The sequence below is a fragment of the Chiloscyllium punctatum genome, chromosome 38, assembly GCF_047496795.1.
Source record: "Chiloscyllium punctatum isolate Juve2018m chromosome 38, sChiPun1.3, whole genome shotgun sequence".
In the NCBI taxonomy this organism is placed as follows: domain Eukaryota; kingdom Metazoa; phylum Chordata; class Chondrichthyes; order Orectolobiformes; family Hemiscylliidae; genus Chiloscyllium; species Chiloscyllium punctatum.
Window position 1 is genome coordinate 25712807 of NC_092776.1, and position 19623 is coordinate 25732429.

Below are 19623 nucleotides of genomic sequence, written 5' to 3' on the forward strand. Positions count from 1 at the left end.
TAGATGGCTCATGTGTGGCTCAAAATTAATTTGTTCTCACACTCACAGCTACCAGTTGAAGTGCTAACATTTTAGAGGATACTGGACACAAATGGGCCGCTGCTAGAGTAAGAGACAAAGACAGTGTAAGTCACAGAGTCATAGCTCTGTACAGCATGAAACAGATCCTTCAGGTGCCAGCACACTGAAGCTTGAGATTATACACTGTGGCTGAATTGTTTGCAGTAGAACCAAACTCTGATGGGTCAGGCTACAAGGGAAGTATAATAGGCATGCATAGCGAAGTACAAACAGAAATTGCTAGAAAAGCTCAGAAGGTCTGGTAGAACAGTTCTGAGGAAGGGTCACCAGACCCAAAACATTCACTCTGACTTCTCCTCACAGATGCTGCTGAGCTTTTCGAGTAACTTCTGTTTTGGTTTCTGATTTTCAGCATCCAGTTATTTCAGTTTTAATTACACACAGTGAAATTCCTGTCTACTAATTATATGTGGCTTGTACATCACAGTCATGAGCTACATCATTGAAGATTAGCATTTGTCAACTTGTAGCTACCTTCTAATGCCGCAGAATGAAGATATTAACCCTGCTGCCTGGATTCTGGCAATGACCCTATGGTGGGAGTGGAAATTCTTAGTTGCATTACATCTCAGAGTTAAATTGTTGTGCTTGTAAAGTGACCAAGGTACCCTGACCATGGGGAATCCTGCATCCTCAAAAGGTGGGTGCTTGTGTGCTTCCCTCTAGGAAAAGAAAATGAGATGTACTTGGCATTCGCAGAATACACAGCTTTAGCAGTTTCTCTTATGCAACAGCAAAAAGCACATTGGGAGAAACATTGTTCAAGTTTAGAATGAACAAGACAGAAGAAATTTATGGTGACTGTCATTTTCATAGTCACTGGCATCATCAGGCTTCATTCGTAGTTGTAGCAGGTGATACATTTCAGTTAGGACCTTCTTCATGATATAGTGACACAGGTCTTTGCAGCATTTGCAACAGGAAATCTGGCTTATTGAACAGCTTAGGTGGATACAGCCTTCATCTGAGAAATCATCTACCCATTCCTCCAGTTTCAGCATCTAGACCTGCTCTGTGTCACTTCAGCTTATTCTCTCTGTCACGTTGTATGCCAACAAACTGTATCCATGCCTGGGAGTAAATAGGTTGTGCAGAATCATGAAAATCAGGTCAAAGTCCTTCAACTTTGCATCACCTGACTCTCTACAGACTTTGGCAATTTTAAACCACCCAGGAAAGTAAGCAACACTTTTACAATTCTAAAAATTTGGAGAGTTAAAGAGCTGATACACAACAATGCAAGCATTACAGGAAATTATAGATTCTTAGAATTTCCTTATTGATAAATGAATTAGTTTGAAGTGTGATTCTAATAGTTGTGAGATTAAAGGTATCTAATGCTACAAGATTATTTCCCTGAATTTGTGGTAATGTGTCATCCCACAGCCAACATAATTGGAAGGAAATGACCTGGGCATTACCTCACTGTTGTTTGTGGAGCTTTGTTTTGCACAAATTAGCTTTCATTATTTCCTATATAAAAGCAGTGACTACAGTTCAAAGGTGCTTCACTGGCTGTAAAACATGTTGGGATTTCTGATTGTCATGAAAGATGCTATACAAATGCAAGTTATCTTCCTCAGCAACATTTTATAGTTTCCAGGCAAGTGATAGAAAGGCTGCCTTCTGTTCTTGGTCAAAAGAATGAATAAACCTGTTGAGTGGTTATATGGGTGGGAATGTACAGGAGAAAGAGAATGAAGAACCATAGCGAATGAGAGTCTCCAGCCTACCCTGGCTTATTAACATAAGTGGATAATGCTGTTAGATTAAGCTGTCAGTGGCATCTAGCCTAAGCAGCTATGCATACTCCTTGATATACGTTCCATTTACCTGTTGCTCAAAAGCAAGGAACCAAATCTTAATGTGATCAGTTAATTTGCTAGAAGCATTAATTTTAAAAGAGTGAAACATTCATACTGTAAAAGAGAATAGGATTAATCCTGAAAAATGCCACTCTTAGACAGCCCTTAAAGAGCAAGGTTTCTCAAAATTTTGACTAACAGATTAAGCTAGCTATTTTAAGCTACTACAACAGTAGCAATACAAGTAGTTTTTGCTACTAAGGATGCTGCTGCCAACACAAAAGACAAATGAGAAATGCGGTATATGGATTTTAGTGCTGGTGTGATGCTAGGTACATAGCTGTACATCCCAAAACCTGGCAGATGATATCAACCAGCATATTGGCTGTTCAAAACAAACAAGGTACTGACTGTACTCAACCAGCTCACATGTGGAAAACTCAAAAAAAAATTCAACATTAGATGTGATTCTGTGACGAGACAGCATGTGTTAAGTAATCCTGGGTATGCAAAGAATTATATGGATGACCAATTTGACATTGTCAGTTGGACTTAAAGTATTGCAAAGTACTTCAGTATTACTTGCCACACATATTAATACACAGAGCTCTGTTCTTTATAGACAGAAAGAATATGTGTACACAACGCACTTGTTTGCGATTTTTGTGAAGACTTATAGCTCAGGTTGTAAGTTTGTTTGCTGAACTGGAAGGAAGCTCAGATGTTTTGTCACCATGCTAGGTAAAATCATCAGTGAACTTTTGTTGAAGCACTGGTATACTGCCCCGCTTTCTATTTACATGCCTTGGTCTGTTGCGGTGGGTGATATCACTTCCGTTTTTTTTCCTGAGAGATTGGTAAATGGGGTCCAAATCGATGTGTTTGTTGATAGAGTTCTGGTTTGAACGCCAGGCCTCTAGGAATTCCCATGTGTCTTTCTTCAGCCTGTCCCAGGATGGATGTATTGTCCCAGTCAAACTGATGTCTCTTGTTGTCTGTGTGTAAAAATACTGGTGATAGTTGGTTGTGTCTTTTGGTGGCTAGTTGGTGCTAATGTATCCTGGTAGCTAGTTTCCTGCCAGTCTGTCCGAAGCAATGTTTGTTGCAGTCCTTGCAGACGTTCATTCTGCTGGTTGTCGGTACAGGGTCCTTTAAGTTCATCAAGAGTTGTTTCATGTGTTAGTAGTTTTGTGGGCTACCATGATGCCAAGGGGCTGGAGTAGCCTGGTCATCATCTCAGAGACGTCTTTAATGTATGGTAGTGAGGCTAGAGTCTCCGGGCATGTTGTGTCTTCTTGTTTAAGTCTGCTATTATAAGAATCAGCAGACTGTGCATATTGGGTACCCATTGTTATTGAATACGTAATATAGGTTCCCAAGCACTGAGGATGTCACCTAGACAGGGGACGAAACATTTGCAAGACAAATTCCCAGCTCGGCGAACAGAACCACAACAACGTAATATAGGTGTTTTTTTTTTGCATCTCATAGTTCCTGGGTGCTGCAGCCAGTTAAGGCTCATTTAAATGTCCTGATGCAGCTCAGTTTGTGGTTGTTGAGATGATAGTCTTGTAGTTGAGTATCTGATCTGTGTGTATCACTTTCCTGTCGACGCTGGTCTACAGCTCTCCATTGGCTGTTCACTCTACTGTGACATCTCTGAAGGGGAGTCAGTTGTTGTTCTCTTCCTCTTTGGTGAACTTTATTCCGGTAACAATGTTGTTTGTGTATTCCCCCAAATTTGTTCTGCTTCATGATGACAAGAGGTGGTATCCACGTAGTGGATCCAAAGCTTGGGCTGGATCGTGGGGAGGGGCTGTTCTTTCCAACCTCTGCATAAGTGCTTCTGCCAAGAATCCTGATATTGGTGACTCCATGGGTGTCCCTTTGATTTGTTTGTAGGACTTGTTGTTGAAGGTGGTGGGTTGTGACAGGTCTACTAGTTTAAGGATGCTGTCCTTGCTGATGGTATTGGTGCTGTCTGGTGTTTGTGTCCTTGGTTCGTTTAGTATTTGGCTAATATTTCATTGGCCAGGATGATGTTTATTGATGTGAACAGGGACGTCACGTTGCTCCTAGGCGGAGTGGACAGAGTGGCTAGACATGAGACTGTGGGTCTGAGGGGAGCCCCTGGTTTGTGTATCTTTAGTAATCCATAGAAACGGGGTGTGTTGGATCCTTTAGGTTTCACTCTTTGGAGGCCTGTTTTGTTAATTTCACCTGTCGTGTGGAGTTTCAGCAGTGATGCTGTAATACTGTTTTCTGTAATACTGCATTTGTCACAAATCAACAAAATAGGCAAAATCCAACCTATGCTTCCTTTTTTCAAGGCAGTGTTTTGAGTAATCAGATTCCACCTGCCTAGTTTAATATGTAAACAAAGCCTGGCAGTTACCTGGCAGTTATCATCTAACTGGACATTCTTCAAGGCAACATTTTTATCACAGCTGTTTTGCCAAAACAAGCAGTCACCTCTCATATAGTAGAAATGCTGGTTTTCTTTACATTGGTATTTCTTACAAGTTTTATCAGTATGTGGAAGGTAAACATTTTCTTTTTTTCCAGCAATATTTAAGTTTGGTACTAGCAAATACCTAATTGTCAGTTATCTCACAACTAGCAAGGTATTAGATTGTGGAGTTGGATTTATTTTGGTCAGGTAAATTCCAGTAGTTCCCCATGATACATTTGAATCCCAGTTGTAACTTTGATAAAATAAGAATGCTAACACCACTTTTCCCTCATCACCTTCAAGCAGGGTAAAAAAATTAAGGCTTCGCCAATTAGACTGGAATTATGCAAATTGTGATTCTTGGACTTCATGTGAAGAAAACTGTAGTGATTGTAACACGGTCAGCTAGGTGGATCTCATAGAATACAAGTTCCTTGGTTGGACCAGATTAACAGCCCCAATCTGGGAGCCTTGACTGACCGATAAAAACAGGAGCGTCACATATCCTGACACTCAGAGCTGGCTGTGAGGGAGCTGGATCAGTGTCAAGGACACTCCGCATGTAAACAAAGGGTGACTTGGTGATGGGATACTGGCCTCTGGAGAGTTATTTCAAGAACAATAGGACATTATGATCCAAATTGTTTGCTTTCAAGGATCATTAATTTTCTAGAAGTTCTGGTAAATCAATTAACAGAAAGAAAGGGAGCTGTCACCCAAGAATTGGTCTAACAGTGAAGTTGCATGGAAAACAAAGGGATTTCTGTGCTTTTTTAGTTTCAGCATGAACTTGAACAAACAAATAAAAACCTCAACTGCAAAAGCCAAAATTGGCATGGATCGCTTATCAAAACTGTATCTTCAACAGCAGGTAATGTAGAAAAATAAAGTTAAATATGGCTGTATGAGAATGTGAGCTTCAAGTACATTGCAAAGTCACAAACCTTACAGTCAAAATACTTTTTTAAACAAAGAGACTTCCTGGTGATTTTGATTCCTATTATTGTGCTATTAAAGTATAATGTAGAACTGCATACAATAATGTTTTACAGCAACTTAATTTCGTCCTTTTGTTGCATACAATTCTTGATTCAGTCATCCCATGATTATATTGGAGTTTAAATGGACCACCACATGCATTTATATTTCACAATTCTTTAAAAAAAAGGTCAAAATAAAGCCATGCAATAGTAAATAGCAAATCAATGTATATGAATGGTTAGAATATGCTTTAGTATTTTGATTTCTGCTCATATATTTGTGATGTTTATAGGAACTATAGCTTAAGACACTTCAATGCACACAAAGAAATAAAGAACGAGTTTTACCATTCGTGCTCTTCAATATAATAATTATTAATCCAGAGGAAAATGAATATGCAGACATTAACTCAGCGGGCTCCAGCAAACAAATAATTTCAACCGTGAATGTAAATTTAGCTCCCTCATTCGGTTGAGTTTAGTATCTCTCTTTAAGTAAGTTTTGGTGATGTAAATAGCACTCATGAAAAAGTGGAAGCAAATAAAAATAGGAGGACAGAAAAAGTTACAGAATGCTAGATTTTTAAAAAAATTACTGATGGCAATCTATATCCTTTAAAAGCAGAAAATAATATGACATGAGCCAAACAGACTAAAAATACATTTTTGTTGAACAAAACTATAAAATGTACTGTTCCACTTTAGCATCATCTGTCATTTTCAAAGTATTAATTCAGATATGCAAACACTGCTATTAATTGTTACTAAAGTGTCCGAAATTGTATTTCACAGTTACTGGATTTTTGATAACGTTTCTATTCTATTATAATAAAACTATTCAACTGTTGAATGACATTTATTTTAGATTACCCATATTTGTCAAGTCATGGTTTCCTAAATAACATAGGGACATAACAGAACCTATTCAGTTAAGATGGCTACTTGGACAAGCCATGGAATAACTATGAATAATATCTGAAATCACAGATGAAAAAAGCAATTCTAATTACATTTGTATTTCAATATAACAATGTTTAAGAAAGCTGTTAAGACTGGAACATTAACAAGATAACTATACATAATTACAAGAATTCTTCATGTAACTACATAAGAATCTTCAAACATATCCACTGTGAATATCTGAAAAACATGAAGTAAATGTAGTTGTACAATATTGTCCAATATGATTTTTGCTTTGTTTCAATACATAACCATCGATGAATATGTTAAGGATTTTCAGAGTTTTATGAGAACACTTGATGGGTCCTATATCCATGTGGTTTTTAATGCCGGAAGGTTTTTTCAAAAGCAGCTAAAAGCTGCATAAAGCACATATTGTCCAATTAATGAGTCTGAATTCAGTTTGAAATACTGAATCATATTTTTGCAGATATTTAAGGTCTGCTCATAAAACATCCCCAATTGATAGAAAATTGTCCCTTTTAAAGAATATAAATTAACACATTGAATTAATGTCGGAAAAAAAAGCAAAAAAAATCTTTACAGGAATAAAAAAAAGTATATATTGTGCAACCTGTAATCTAAAAAGATGAAAATACATACCAATATAAATATTTTAGTAAACTGCCACACAAAAATACATGAATGTTTAATTTAGGCACTACCTATGTCATTATCTGTTATACATTCTACCATTGATTCCCTTTTGGGAATCCCAAAATGCATGCAGGTTTTTAAATCTCTCGATATCAGCATTACTTTATATTCTGTTGAAAACACTCAGACACAGCCCTATTGTAGAGGAAAAACTCTCATTCCCTATATAGCACATACTGGAACACATGAAAGGTACATCTTTTGGAGCATCTACAGAGTCACAGCAAGTTTTTTTTTAAGTTTCCAAATACCACATGGGACTCAGTCTCCCGAGAAATTAACAAATCTACTTTGAGTTTTGGCACAGGAAAAGTCTCCAAATATATTTCTTCTACTCAAAGCAAGCAATAACTATCCATAAGACTCATCAAAATTAAAAGAAATAAGAAGAATTTATTTTCGTAATTTTGCACTTTTGTTAGATCCAAGCTGAAACATAAAATAGTTCAAAGTTAAGGATGAAAAGGCACAGCTATCAAAATAACCTTAAAATCCTAGATCTAAACAGAGCTCATTCTGAATTGTTTGAATGAGAGATTAATTTCAGCCTTGTGCATACTTCAAATTTTCATCTATAATACTGATACACATACAATTCAAAAATATTATATGTATACTTAAGGTTTTACTTTAGTAGCTTTGTTCACATCATAGGTTTGAAGAGTAATCTTAATTGTGAAGATCTATCATATTAGCATGGAGTGTCATTGATGTTAATTTACTATAATTACATAAATTGTTGCACAATTCCAACAGACTCCAAGGAAGTCTGTTTAGACTATTTCTAACAAGTGGGTTCCCCTTTTTATTTCAAGTTTCAAATGTCTTGTTTATCTTCTTGTATTATGCATTGGATAGAAAGTTCCATTATGCTGGAACATATGCACCCTATTTTAAACCACCTAACGGCAAAAACATCTTATGGAAAATAAAATGTCATGTCAAAAAATACATAATACTACATGAGTGAACGGTGTTGTCAATACTCTCACTACAGAGCTTATTTGTGGCTTGTACAGATTTAATTTGCTTTCTCTTCAAAGAATAATATATACTTTCTCCTAGAACACAACAAAAGTTACCAAACACTAGCACATCTTTTGAGCACATTACTTCCTAAATCTATTATGGTCTCAAGTAAAAAATATCATAAAGGAGAAGCATTAATTTCAAGTTGTTATTGTATTACGCGCTTCAACTAGAATGGTAGAAGCTTGTGGTCATCCACTGAAAAACTGCATTCATATTACAGTAGCTGAATGGTATTATCTATTGTGTTTTTTTTGCTTTAAATTTAAGTTTAGCTATTTATTTAAACTTCATGTTTGCATGTAAAATGAAATAAGCATTAATAGTACAATTTTAATGTAATTGCTTCATGTTGTGCAATTTATTTTTACATTGTTACAAAATTGAGAGGCAATAAGATGTGGTTTATTACAAGCTTTATTTAAATGGCCCAATTGTAAGTTAAACATATTCTGTACAAAGCTCTAACCATATGCGATATTTTTGTGCCATTGTTCAACCCCCAGGTTGAATTCTTTATTTCTTTTTAAACCAAAAACAAACTTTGCATGGAGGCTAACTTAGTGTACAGTATTGCAAAGTTACAGCAATTGAGGGATAAGTCAGAGGCTGCTTTCCATCTCATGAGACAATGGATTGCATCTTGGTAATCAACTATGATTAACATTATCTGCTGCAGCTCACCATGCCAGTGTCAGTGGCATTTGGAGCATAAGAAGACAGTGCTCTGAAAAGATGTAGGATTTCCTGGTCTCTGCTTTCTCTGGGCTCTCCTTTCTGCCTTCTGTTTCACGTCACCTTTTCTGCTGCCCTTCAACTAGTCAGCCTCTGGAGGATATAGCCATCAGCGATTATCTTCCAGTTTTGAGTTTTTGTATGCTCATGTCTGTGCACTTTGAATGGGATAATGTCTACATTATATCAGAAAAGTGAAGCTCAAATAGTCTATAAAATTCATTGCCAGTTTAAGAGTGCATTATTGTACACAACACAGAGAACCAAAGTCTTTCCAACCCTATTCTTGTTTTACTTTGTTTCCTTTTAACAATACTGTCATGTCAAGCATAGCAAATACTAAGTCCCAGTAATCTAACTGAATTATTTGATAACTAATGGCATTTAGCTCCATGTTATAGACTGATACAGTGCTAATTCTGAACACTTTCAATCTCACAATTTGAATCCAAGAAACAGCATGAGAAAATTGATCAGTAGCAAGATGTTCCTGGTCAATTTTCTCTTCAGAAGCAACTTACCTGTAAATAATAACTATTAAAAATACAGAAACATTGCTGAAGAACAACAGAACAAATGAAATGTATGATTTTAAAAGTGCACCTTGCTATAGCAGTTTGGAGCGTTCGGACATTAAAGCTACTACGAGAATACAAGCTCTGGTTATTTATTTGCTTCTGAGATGTAATTATTAAAACAGTGATATGCCAAGGAATATACTGAGAAAATTATAGTTAATACTAAAGGTTGCTGTTCCCATAATACTTTATCCCATCAATAAGCAACAAAAGGCAGTGCTGGCTTTTGGTTTGTCTCTGTTTGTTTTGACCCAACCAAGTTTTTCCCCAGGGCTCAATTCTCCCTCCTGAAAGACTGCATTGACCACAGCATACTGCCTGTTAACTAGACAAAGTCTGTACTATTCTAACACTGATTTCTTTGTAAGCATATATAAAATGACCCAGTGACACAACACAAAGATAGTAATTATTGAATTACACAGCCTGTCACTGTCGTTTGTGTCACACCTCTAACAGGTGCCATTAACAGAACTGGCAAATTATAATAATCTTTTCAAGCCCTCTGTGGTCCTAATAATGCCTTTTCCTGCCCACATAATCCATGTCTGAACAGTAAGCCATTTATATTGTTACTATACATAGTGAACTGAAAGCTTTGACTTGTAGCTTGTTAAGATTGAAGAGCATTTACTATAACATTTACCATAAAAATGGTTTACAGTGCAGGATAATAACATACATTACGAAGCACTTAATATCAACAGCTAGGGATAAGATCATGACCATCAATTGGAGTTATTTCTAATATAAAATAGCTCATATAATTTATTTTATGGAACTGTGGTATATTATGCAGTCCAGGTTTAGTGAGAAAGGACTCTTGTTTTGTTTAAAATTTAACTATAAGCAATACAAGATATGAAAACAATCATTAAAGCTTATTATTTTGAATTACAATTTCAGGTTAAATCATATGAAAGCTAATTGATTAGAATAGCAAATCAAGTACAAATTGCACATGGGGTGAAGGAATGCTTAGGGAATTTCATTTTTGCAATTTCCTTAAAATTAGGTTTTCCTTCAATTTTGTTAAGAAAAACAACATTGTGCAATGCTAGTTTATATTTCAAGTTAACTAATCTTCTTATAAAGGTTTTGATTTGCTTTTATTTCAAAATCAGATAGCAATATGCTATAGCACAGAAAAAAATAGTATCCAAACAGTTGTGTAACATTGCTCAGGCAATATTACGAGAAATATATTTTCCTTAAATAATTATTGTTTGTGCACGTGTGTAATAATCCATATAAAAATGTACTTTCACCTCCGTGACACACTTATTTCTTTGAAATTTGATGCAGTAAAGTTGTGTGTTATCAGTATTGAGGGGTGTAAAAACAAGCTATAATAAAACTTTAATGCTAAGAATGTCAGTCACATTAATCATTTACTCTATGCAAACATCATTCTAATGATCACTCTGAACAGAAAAAAAATTGCTCAAAACTGAGCATCCTTTAAAGGTTTGGAGTGAGGGCATGGGTGGAGACAGGAAATGTCAAAAACATATTTATAATTTTCCAAATGTATCTCAAAAAGAAAGCCAGTGTTATGCATTTTGCAAATCAAATATAAATTTCAGGCCATACTGTTCCTAATTATTCTAGCGTTTTATTTTTATGTAGTGATTAATTTAAAATGAAGTATAACATGGCAGTCCTTCTTTATTTGATAATTATTCATTGATAGTAAACACCTCTAATTCTTTTAATAGAAGCAAAGAGATGATATGCGTTTTATTTTCATTTAAAAACCAATCACCAATCATAATACTAAGGTTAAGTTTATTCTGAAACCAAAACCTTTATTGCAAAATTCGACAATTTTTAATTGACAAGTGAAAGAACAATCATCTCACTGTGCATCATTTGATAGGTTGATGTGAATTTTAAAGTGCACTATAAAATAATATTTAAAATCAGAATTAATCCATATTTGCATTATTATATTATTCAAGAGATTTCCTACTAATAATATTTGCAGGAGGCAATTGAATGTTATGAAAATTAAGTTATATATGGAGACAAGATATGGACTAATGAAAGATAAACTTTTATGCTGAAATTCTTCATGGTCACTGAAGCAAGTTACCAAAATACAACTGGTAAAGATACAGTATTTTAAAGCAAAAACCAAAACTGAAACAATAACTCCTGTATTGTCTGTTCCAAATTTTCAGCTTAGATGTTGAAACCATTAGCTAGATTACTAATGCATGTTTATAAGCCCTACCTGATTGTGCACCAGTCAAGTAAATTGAAAGAATGTTACAGAAAAGTCAAACTTAGAAACAGCTCAAGAGCGCAGCCTATCTGCTTTTCCCCATCAATGTCATTTTAAATTGAAATCAACAGAAACAATAAATTTCTTGATGTTTTATGCAACAAAACTACTACATTTTTTGAAGTTCATCGTAATGGGTGATTATTAAGCCAAAAAATAAACAAAATAATCAACTTTTCATTTGTAGTTTGAGTTAAATAACACTCTACACTTAGAGTTATTTGGAAGATAATGCCTCGATTAGAACTTCATTTTTCAACAAATCTGTAAGCTTTTCAAAATTCCATAAAGGAAACTGCCTGGGGTTCCACTTCTCGCTTTTGTTTTCTACTTCCATAAGAAGACTTTGTTAAACATAATTAAGACTATTCTTTGACTGTCACACAATGGACTCCACATCTTAGGGCTTTCCCACCAGCAACTCGAAGCAAAGAGAATTATTTCCGTCATTCTACATAATTCACAGAACAAAGGCCATTAAAGCATCTGACTGAAAATGATCCATTGCCATCCTTTCTAAAAATCGCACAGTATTTAAACTACATTTTTAACCATGATACTTTCAAGATGTCACAAAATCCCAAAATATCGGCGTTTCTTTAAAGTTTAATCATTAGCAATACTTGCATATGCTCAAAAGTTCTAGATTATCTATGATTTTGCAATTAAATATAATACTTACAAATGTGATTAATTTTTATTGTCTATATTGGATAAAATATTTATTCCAACATTAACAATGTGCAAAAGTATATAAAAGAATACCCAACTCTCAATGATCAAACTGAAACTGAAATGAACTCCTCTTGGAAGGCAATAGAAAACAAAGTTCTGGAACATCAATTTTACTGCAATGACAGAAATTATTTTGTGACATCTACCACAGTGCAATATATTTATGTTTCTACAAAAATTACAATTTACAACATCATCTGACAAAAAAAGCAAAATACTACTTTAATAAGGTACTACATTTAATTAAATTTTTGTGGATTAACAGAAAACCGTGCCAAGCATTTTTTTAATGTTCTTTGTCGTTTTGCAGTATCAGAGTGCATCAAGTTCATTGATTGCAAATGTGCATAGTACACATGCTGGAAAGGAGGAAAGGTAATATATTTACTGTAATCTGAATATTTTAGAGAAACATATTCTATGAACTTTTAACCATCATCTTTTTTTTCCACATTTTAATTTGTTTCTTAAAAACTGTTTTCATACTTCAACATGACTGTTTTAATCAATTGATTTCTACCCTCAAGTTACATCTCAATTTCAAAAAGGATCAATTTGCAAATATAAAGAGTGTGTAATGTGTGCATATATAGAGAAGATGCTAATCATCAAGTCAAACTTACATTTACTATTTTTATTCCAAAGAAATATTTTGTTTTTTTTTCAATTTAATGGTTATTAAATACAACTTGGAATGACAGTACACTTCAACAAAAACTACAAATTCGTTAAACGATGACATGTGTGCAAAAGCAATTTATTTAAAAATGGGAAAGTCTTTGAATTATATATCACAATGCCTTAAGCATTTAATTTTTTCAAACATATCAATAATTTCTCTGTAAGTGTATTCAGAAATGTGTAGGTTAAAAAATTAAGACACTAAAAAATAAATTGTGGATTTAAAAACAACGTTGAAATCATTTACTTTCTTGGCCTGAAATGATGCTCAGCTGTCATAAGGCTTGGCAACATCTGTTTTTCCTAATTACCAATAGCCTCTTCTTTTTGAGGGGTTTTTGAATGAAAATCAAACACAAACTATTGAATTCTCTTAAAGCCCTGTGCTCTTTTAGTCTTCCGTTGGCCATATCATGGTGAAGATCACTGCATGTTGAGCTGGTCATTGTGCAGATTGTGTGCTTTGTTTGGGGTATAAATTGGGGTTTGGGCCTTAGCTACCGTAGTTCAAGCGTAAAAATACTTTGCCCATCACACCATATACTGTTGCCAGCGACCCTCTAAATCCTTGAACCAACTGTGTCCTTTAGTGTCACAACAGATAATGCTGATTTATTACAATGTGAGAGTTTCAACTGATTAAAATAAGCCACAAGCACGTGGTATTGGAATTAGCACATTTAGAAGTCTGTTTCCCATATCCTATTTTGCGCTAGTGCGGCTGATCCCTGCAATTCTACGCGGGTGCAATTTTAATGACTGCTAGTTTTTGATGTTTCGATGAAAAACGCTGCTAGGTGTTTGTGGCAGCACTAGATACCGAGCCTGAATTGCTCTGACTGGAACGCTGTGACACTAGCTCTGTTTACGATATCATCGGTGTCATTTTCCTTTTAATGATAAGACACTTCCCTGACAAGGCTCGATTAGGGAAAAAATTATTATTACATTCACTTTTTTCAGACAGGGTAGGAAGATAAACAGAAGAGAGCCTTAGGGAGGAAAAGGGGTGAAGGTACGAGAAAAGCAAATAAAATTCTTTGCTTCTTCGGACTATTTAATTAACAGAAAAATGTTTGGAATATTGTATTCTTCATTCATCATTAATTTGCCTTGTTTGTTACCATGCTTTCATTGCTCCTTAATTACAACAATATAATTTTGGATTTGATTTAGTTTAAATAATAAGTTTCTTTTCCAACATCCATGATCAACATGCACAGTAAGATGAAATGCTGTTAATCATATAAAAAGAAGTATGAGACAGAAGGCTGGTACAATCAGTATAGATTTTGTTTAAGACTAAAGACGCTAAATAACCAGCCAGACGCAAGACTTCCTTTAAATAATCTAACATCTGCTCTATTAATAAGAAAGCTATGCAGGGAGCAAATTCACTAGATTGGCCATGTAAGAAGTAAATTTTAATGCATATTGGGATAAAAAGTGTTTCATTGTTGTGATTTTGAACTCATGATAACAGAATTTATGAAAAGCTTTTATGTTAAGAGTGCTAAGGAAGTAAACAATACGTCTTTTCTTAAATATATATTGCCCTTGAATATTTTGAATTAAAGAAAGTACAAATATGATTAAGCTCAGAACACTCCAAATGTAGGTTATCATTCATATAATAATGTTTAATACTGTGCATTTTTAATGTTTAGTTTTGTCTTTTTAAGGTTATTATTGGAAGAACAACAAGATCAGATTCTCCTGTTTTGCTTCTGTTGACTTAAACATCAATACCGAAGTTACCAGAGGCTAGGGAGAGATCAGAGTGCAATGGTTACAGGAGTACTTGAATACCCATCATCTGGCACAGCAAGATCTCAAAGTCTACAATAGGCTTCAAAGGGACCCGATTATTTTTTTTCCCAAGACCTTGTGCTTTCCAGTGAAGCTGTAACCATGAATTTTTTCCACCTAATACCACAGAAAAAAAATCAAAACAGGCTAAACAAATTGATGTATTCTTTAATATAGTCAGTGCATCATCATAGGATCTTGTGTCTCGCTTGCTGACAACTTGAGCTCTGTGTACCATACATCTATCACTTTGTTGGCAACTTCAATGCTTCAGGAGGGAAAAAAAAAGCCTCTCAATTGAGTTATTGGCACCTTTGATTGACATAGCCTAATCAGCTTATCTGCACATTAATAAAGCTGATGGCCTGCAGAGTTGGTCTTGTACCCAACCTCAATGAACTTCTAGGAGCGAAAGCCTCTCAGGCCAGCCTAATAGCTCCAGAAGCCATTTACTGCTGAATGCTTGCAGAAAGAGCCGAGCAGCAGTAAAATGGCTTAAATGTAAAAACCATTCCGTTTGTTTTGAGAGATTTTTATTTCCTGCAATAAAATGTTTTTCCTGCTCAGATCATGACCTTATAATGTTAAGTGTCCCTAAAATATTTCACATAATGCTGTATTTAATTGTTCAGCTTTAAATACGAACATTAATTCCATGAACATTATTTTCAGTCACCTGCAATGACACTAGTAATAAATACTATACCATATTATACATGTAGAAATATTAACTATTGCATGATATTCTGATGACATTACACAACTAGAGCAGGTCCTAATAGAGGCAGCCGAGACAGGTCACTTTCCATATTTATACTGGAATCATCTTTTTATTTTTAAAAAAGTCTGTTTCTTCACAAAAAGCTCCATTTAGAATGAGCAATCCAAATCTGTTGCATTACTAAATTTATTTTGCTTACAGAAATTACCTCAATTTACTTATAAATTTTGGCGGATAAAATCTGGATTTCTTGTAATTTAACTCAGTCATACACTTCAGTTAGCATCCTATACTTCACATCTGAAGAAATCAATATTTTTCACCTGTGAAAATCAAAATTACACACCAAATATCAAACAAAGGGATGCAACTGTAACGTTTGTGACGTAACTGAATCTTTTACACTGTTATCCAATTCGTACAAGAGTTCAGATATCATTATATCAGATATTGTAGCACATTTAATTTTTAGGAAAACTATAATTCTGGCTGACAGTGTTATAATTTTGCTTTTGTTATTCTGCCATATTCTTTTTTGCAGCTCTATGCATGGAACATTTCCCATCTAAAGAACTTGACAAATACCATACTTTCAGATCTCATTTGTACTAGGTGTCCAGGAGAATCTGCTCCTTCATTGTATTCAGATCACCATGGGAAACTAAACTCTGTTAAATGAAGAATTCATTTCTGATTCTCTGCAACAGATGCCATTTGTTTTTCTACCACAAGAAATGGTCCAATTGCATCAGTCTATCATACTGCACACAATCTAGCTGAACTCCTATGTAGTCTCCAATGACATTTGTGAAACATCAATCCTCAATGAGTGAAGAAAAATATGGATAAAAAACAGCAGCCAGCAACTGGCATCCAGGTTATACTCGCTTCCCCAATGGAGTCTTTCTACCTCAGTTTTTTTTATTTTACCAAGAATAAAGTGGTTACTGAAAAAATACATAGATGTAATTGAATCTCAGGATTCCAACATGCTCAGAACCCCTAGATTTAATCGCTATCTTTTGCCAAACCATCAGCCATCTATTCGCCTGTACACTGAAGTGTCACATCTCTCCTAAGCAGGGTAATGATTTCTCAGTAAAACTAACCTCTTATTATCCAAGCTCTAGTATAACAAATGCTTGCAAAACACGATCATCTAGTCATACAACACAACCATACAGTAAAGATAGTAATAATTGCTGGCAGCAGTTATAAAAGATACAAATCTCAGGAAAAAATTTCAAAAGAAAAGTTTTATTTTGTCATCTTGGAACTTAAGTTTTTATGCCACGGAGAAGTTAAAAACTTTCATAATTCAATCTGTAAAATAGCTTCGTTATGGATCAGGCATTAGATCATCACATATAAAATGTTGTAAATTTTTTTAGCTTAATAATGAGCTTAATATCCTAAATATTAATAGTCTATTTTCTTTACTGTGTTAGATCACGTCTTTCCCTTGTCAAATGTTTCTCTCATCTCTTGAAGGTATCAACTTATTACTGCATTGCAACTCAACGCACATCCTCCAATATTTTGTTGAATGTCCATACAGCCAATAATTGGATGGTAAGCCTTGATGGTGTGTACCAACCTGTTACCCACCCAAAGGGACATCTAAGCTAAACCAATGCTGTCAAAAAATATTTTCTTTACTTTCCAAATAATAGGTCTATCAGCTCTACCGTTGGCCCAACTGAAATTGGCTACTAACATAATACAGTTCATGGATCAAACGTGGAGCCTTTTGGTCTGAGTCTGTTATATCTATTACTTAGGTACAAAATATGTTGTACCCAAATGTATTACTCACTATATCAAAACAGGAAGAAAATATGGTGGACAATTTGAACACTACTGAATTGTGCTTTAAAGAAAACTTCAACATTACTCGATTTCTCTGCTTCTCTATTACTTTTCAAACTGAGTAATTAATGCCAAACCAAATAGATCATCTTTTCAACATTCACAGTCTGAACATTCTGTGCAAAATCAGTAAATAATTTATTTTTTCATTAGCCAGCCTTTTCATTGAATATTATCAACATATAAACACCCTTTAAAAACAATTCAAGTTTTCCTCTGTGCAAACAGTATAATCAAAGAATTAGGTGTAAGGTTAGAAATGCAGTGATTTCTTAATACCACATCTTTCAATTATACATTTTGCACAGAAAAATAATACTGAGTCATGTTTCTGCAAACACTTTATGCAAGTAATTATATTCTAACTTAATGCTATTTAGATACATATTTAGACACAGTAGCATCAATTGTTTTAGTAGATATCATGCTTTCAAATTTGAGAGGGGCACAAAATAACATCCAATCCCTTTCCATATGTAAACCACATCTATAGCTGCTGTCTTTTTCCTGCTTTGAAGTGTGCCAGAAATGTCATGTGTCATGAACACTACTGTGCATAAGACATATAATTTGCTCAGTCTCAAAAATCCTTACCAGTTTCAACGGTTAGTTGGTATCCAGCCTCCAATCTCCGTGTTGACCTTTCCAACCGCTCTGTGTTATCCAACAGACACGCTCTCTGAAATAAAATTGTAGATGATTATACACACACTTAAATACGAGACATAATTGTGTCTAATTCCAATAGTAAAGGAACTGTATGGGGGAAAAAACAAGTTAAATTTTGGAGTGAGACATTGCAACAATTTGAATGAAGAGCTAAGTTCAGCTGAAAAGGAGAGATAAAAATCCACTTTCTAAAACTGCTTATTTCTTGTTTTCAAGGACTCATTGTTATTTTCAACAGTTACCAAGTAAGTACTATTTTGCTATTTTTAGTAACTGAAGGTGAACTACATGTCAAAGCACAAAGTAACTGCATTTTGTTTTCCTCTGGAATTTAATAAAGCCTAAATTCTAAATATCATACATCTATAAAGAGTTCTGGAAATAATGTGTGATAGTGTTAAGACACACAAAATACAAGAAAAAACCTAACTTATGATGAGTGAGACTATTGAAGGTTGTGTTGGACTAACTAGTGAAGGCAAAATAGTCTCAATTAAATGAATTCTTGTCTGAAATCAACTATTTCTTTGTACAAAGCTAAACAGACTAGAATTCTTTGAAAACATATTGGAAAAACCACTGAAAATTACCATCATCAAAACTATCATTAAAACCAATGTAAGTGTAATTAATTTACAACAATGTGAATATGCAATATGAGTCTATTCAAACATGCAGGTGCATGCATCTTAAAATAATTTTAATATCCAGTATCACAGAATAAATAGCATATTTTTGCTCTCATAAATCAGCTTCTGTAATTGTTTTGTTTTGTTATGGAAACAGTTAATCTGAGCTTTGACTTATAAAACAAACTATGCTCCATTTTCACTGAAAATAGAACTACTGCAATAGTTAGATTTACTGCATATTATTGATTATTAGAAATAGATTATAGCTCAAGAACAGTCATATAGTAGTTTTGATCTTTAAATACAAGTTTTTACTTATATTTTTCTAAAATGTCTTATTATGGATTCCTACAGAATTTCACTTGGGATTTTATGCTCATTACAGCAAAATATGGAGTGCTTTTTGAATGCCAGGAGTCTTATTTAAACTGATGTTCCATTGAATAATTAGGCTCCAATACCGTGCCACACAAGTTGAAATAAATAGCTGTATAATAAGATAAGTAGAATTTTAGATAAGCAGAGCCACAGCACAATTATCATATCTTATATACAAAACATCTGTAACATTTTATTGTCATTGTTACTGTCATCATTAAGGTACACTCACTTTTTAAGGCCATTCTAAAATGAAAAAACCTTTAATCAGTGGACATATCCCTTGACTTTAGTGCATCATGACAGAATTTGAATATTGGAATTGAACTTTATTTCCAGAAATAAAATGTCAAATGAAGCTCAGAAAATGTATTTTGGTTAATGCTATTCAGAATAAATCTTATCTGTAGATTATAGCAGTGTGACTACATCGCCTTTGAAATGAGTAGACATAATATACATAATTTGAATAACCAAATCTTGAATTTAGGTGAATCAATACAGAAGGTTACTGAAGTATTAAAGCAAAGCTACGTGTTCTTTTCACCTGCTCCAAATGAAAGGA

At 34.3% G+C, this 19623-nt stretch overlaps 1 protein-coding gene across 5 annotated transcripts in view; it reads right to left on the reverse strand.

The window, feature by feature from the left end:
- The window catches only part of vti1a (vesicle transport through interaction with t-SNAREs 1A), a 331706-nt gene that overhangs the window by 214237 nt on the left and 97846 nt on the right, over positions 1-19623 (reverse strand). For all 5 annotated transcript variants that reach the window (XM_072557431.1, XM_072557434.1, XM_072557433.1 and 2 more), the window contains one exon: positions 17974-18058. In XM_072557431.1, the coding sequence (XP_072413532.1) occupies positions 17974-18058 (85 nt within the window). The remainder of the gene's footprint in view (positions 1-17973; positions 18059-19623) is intronic.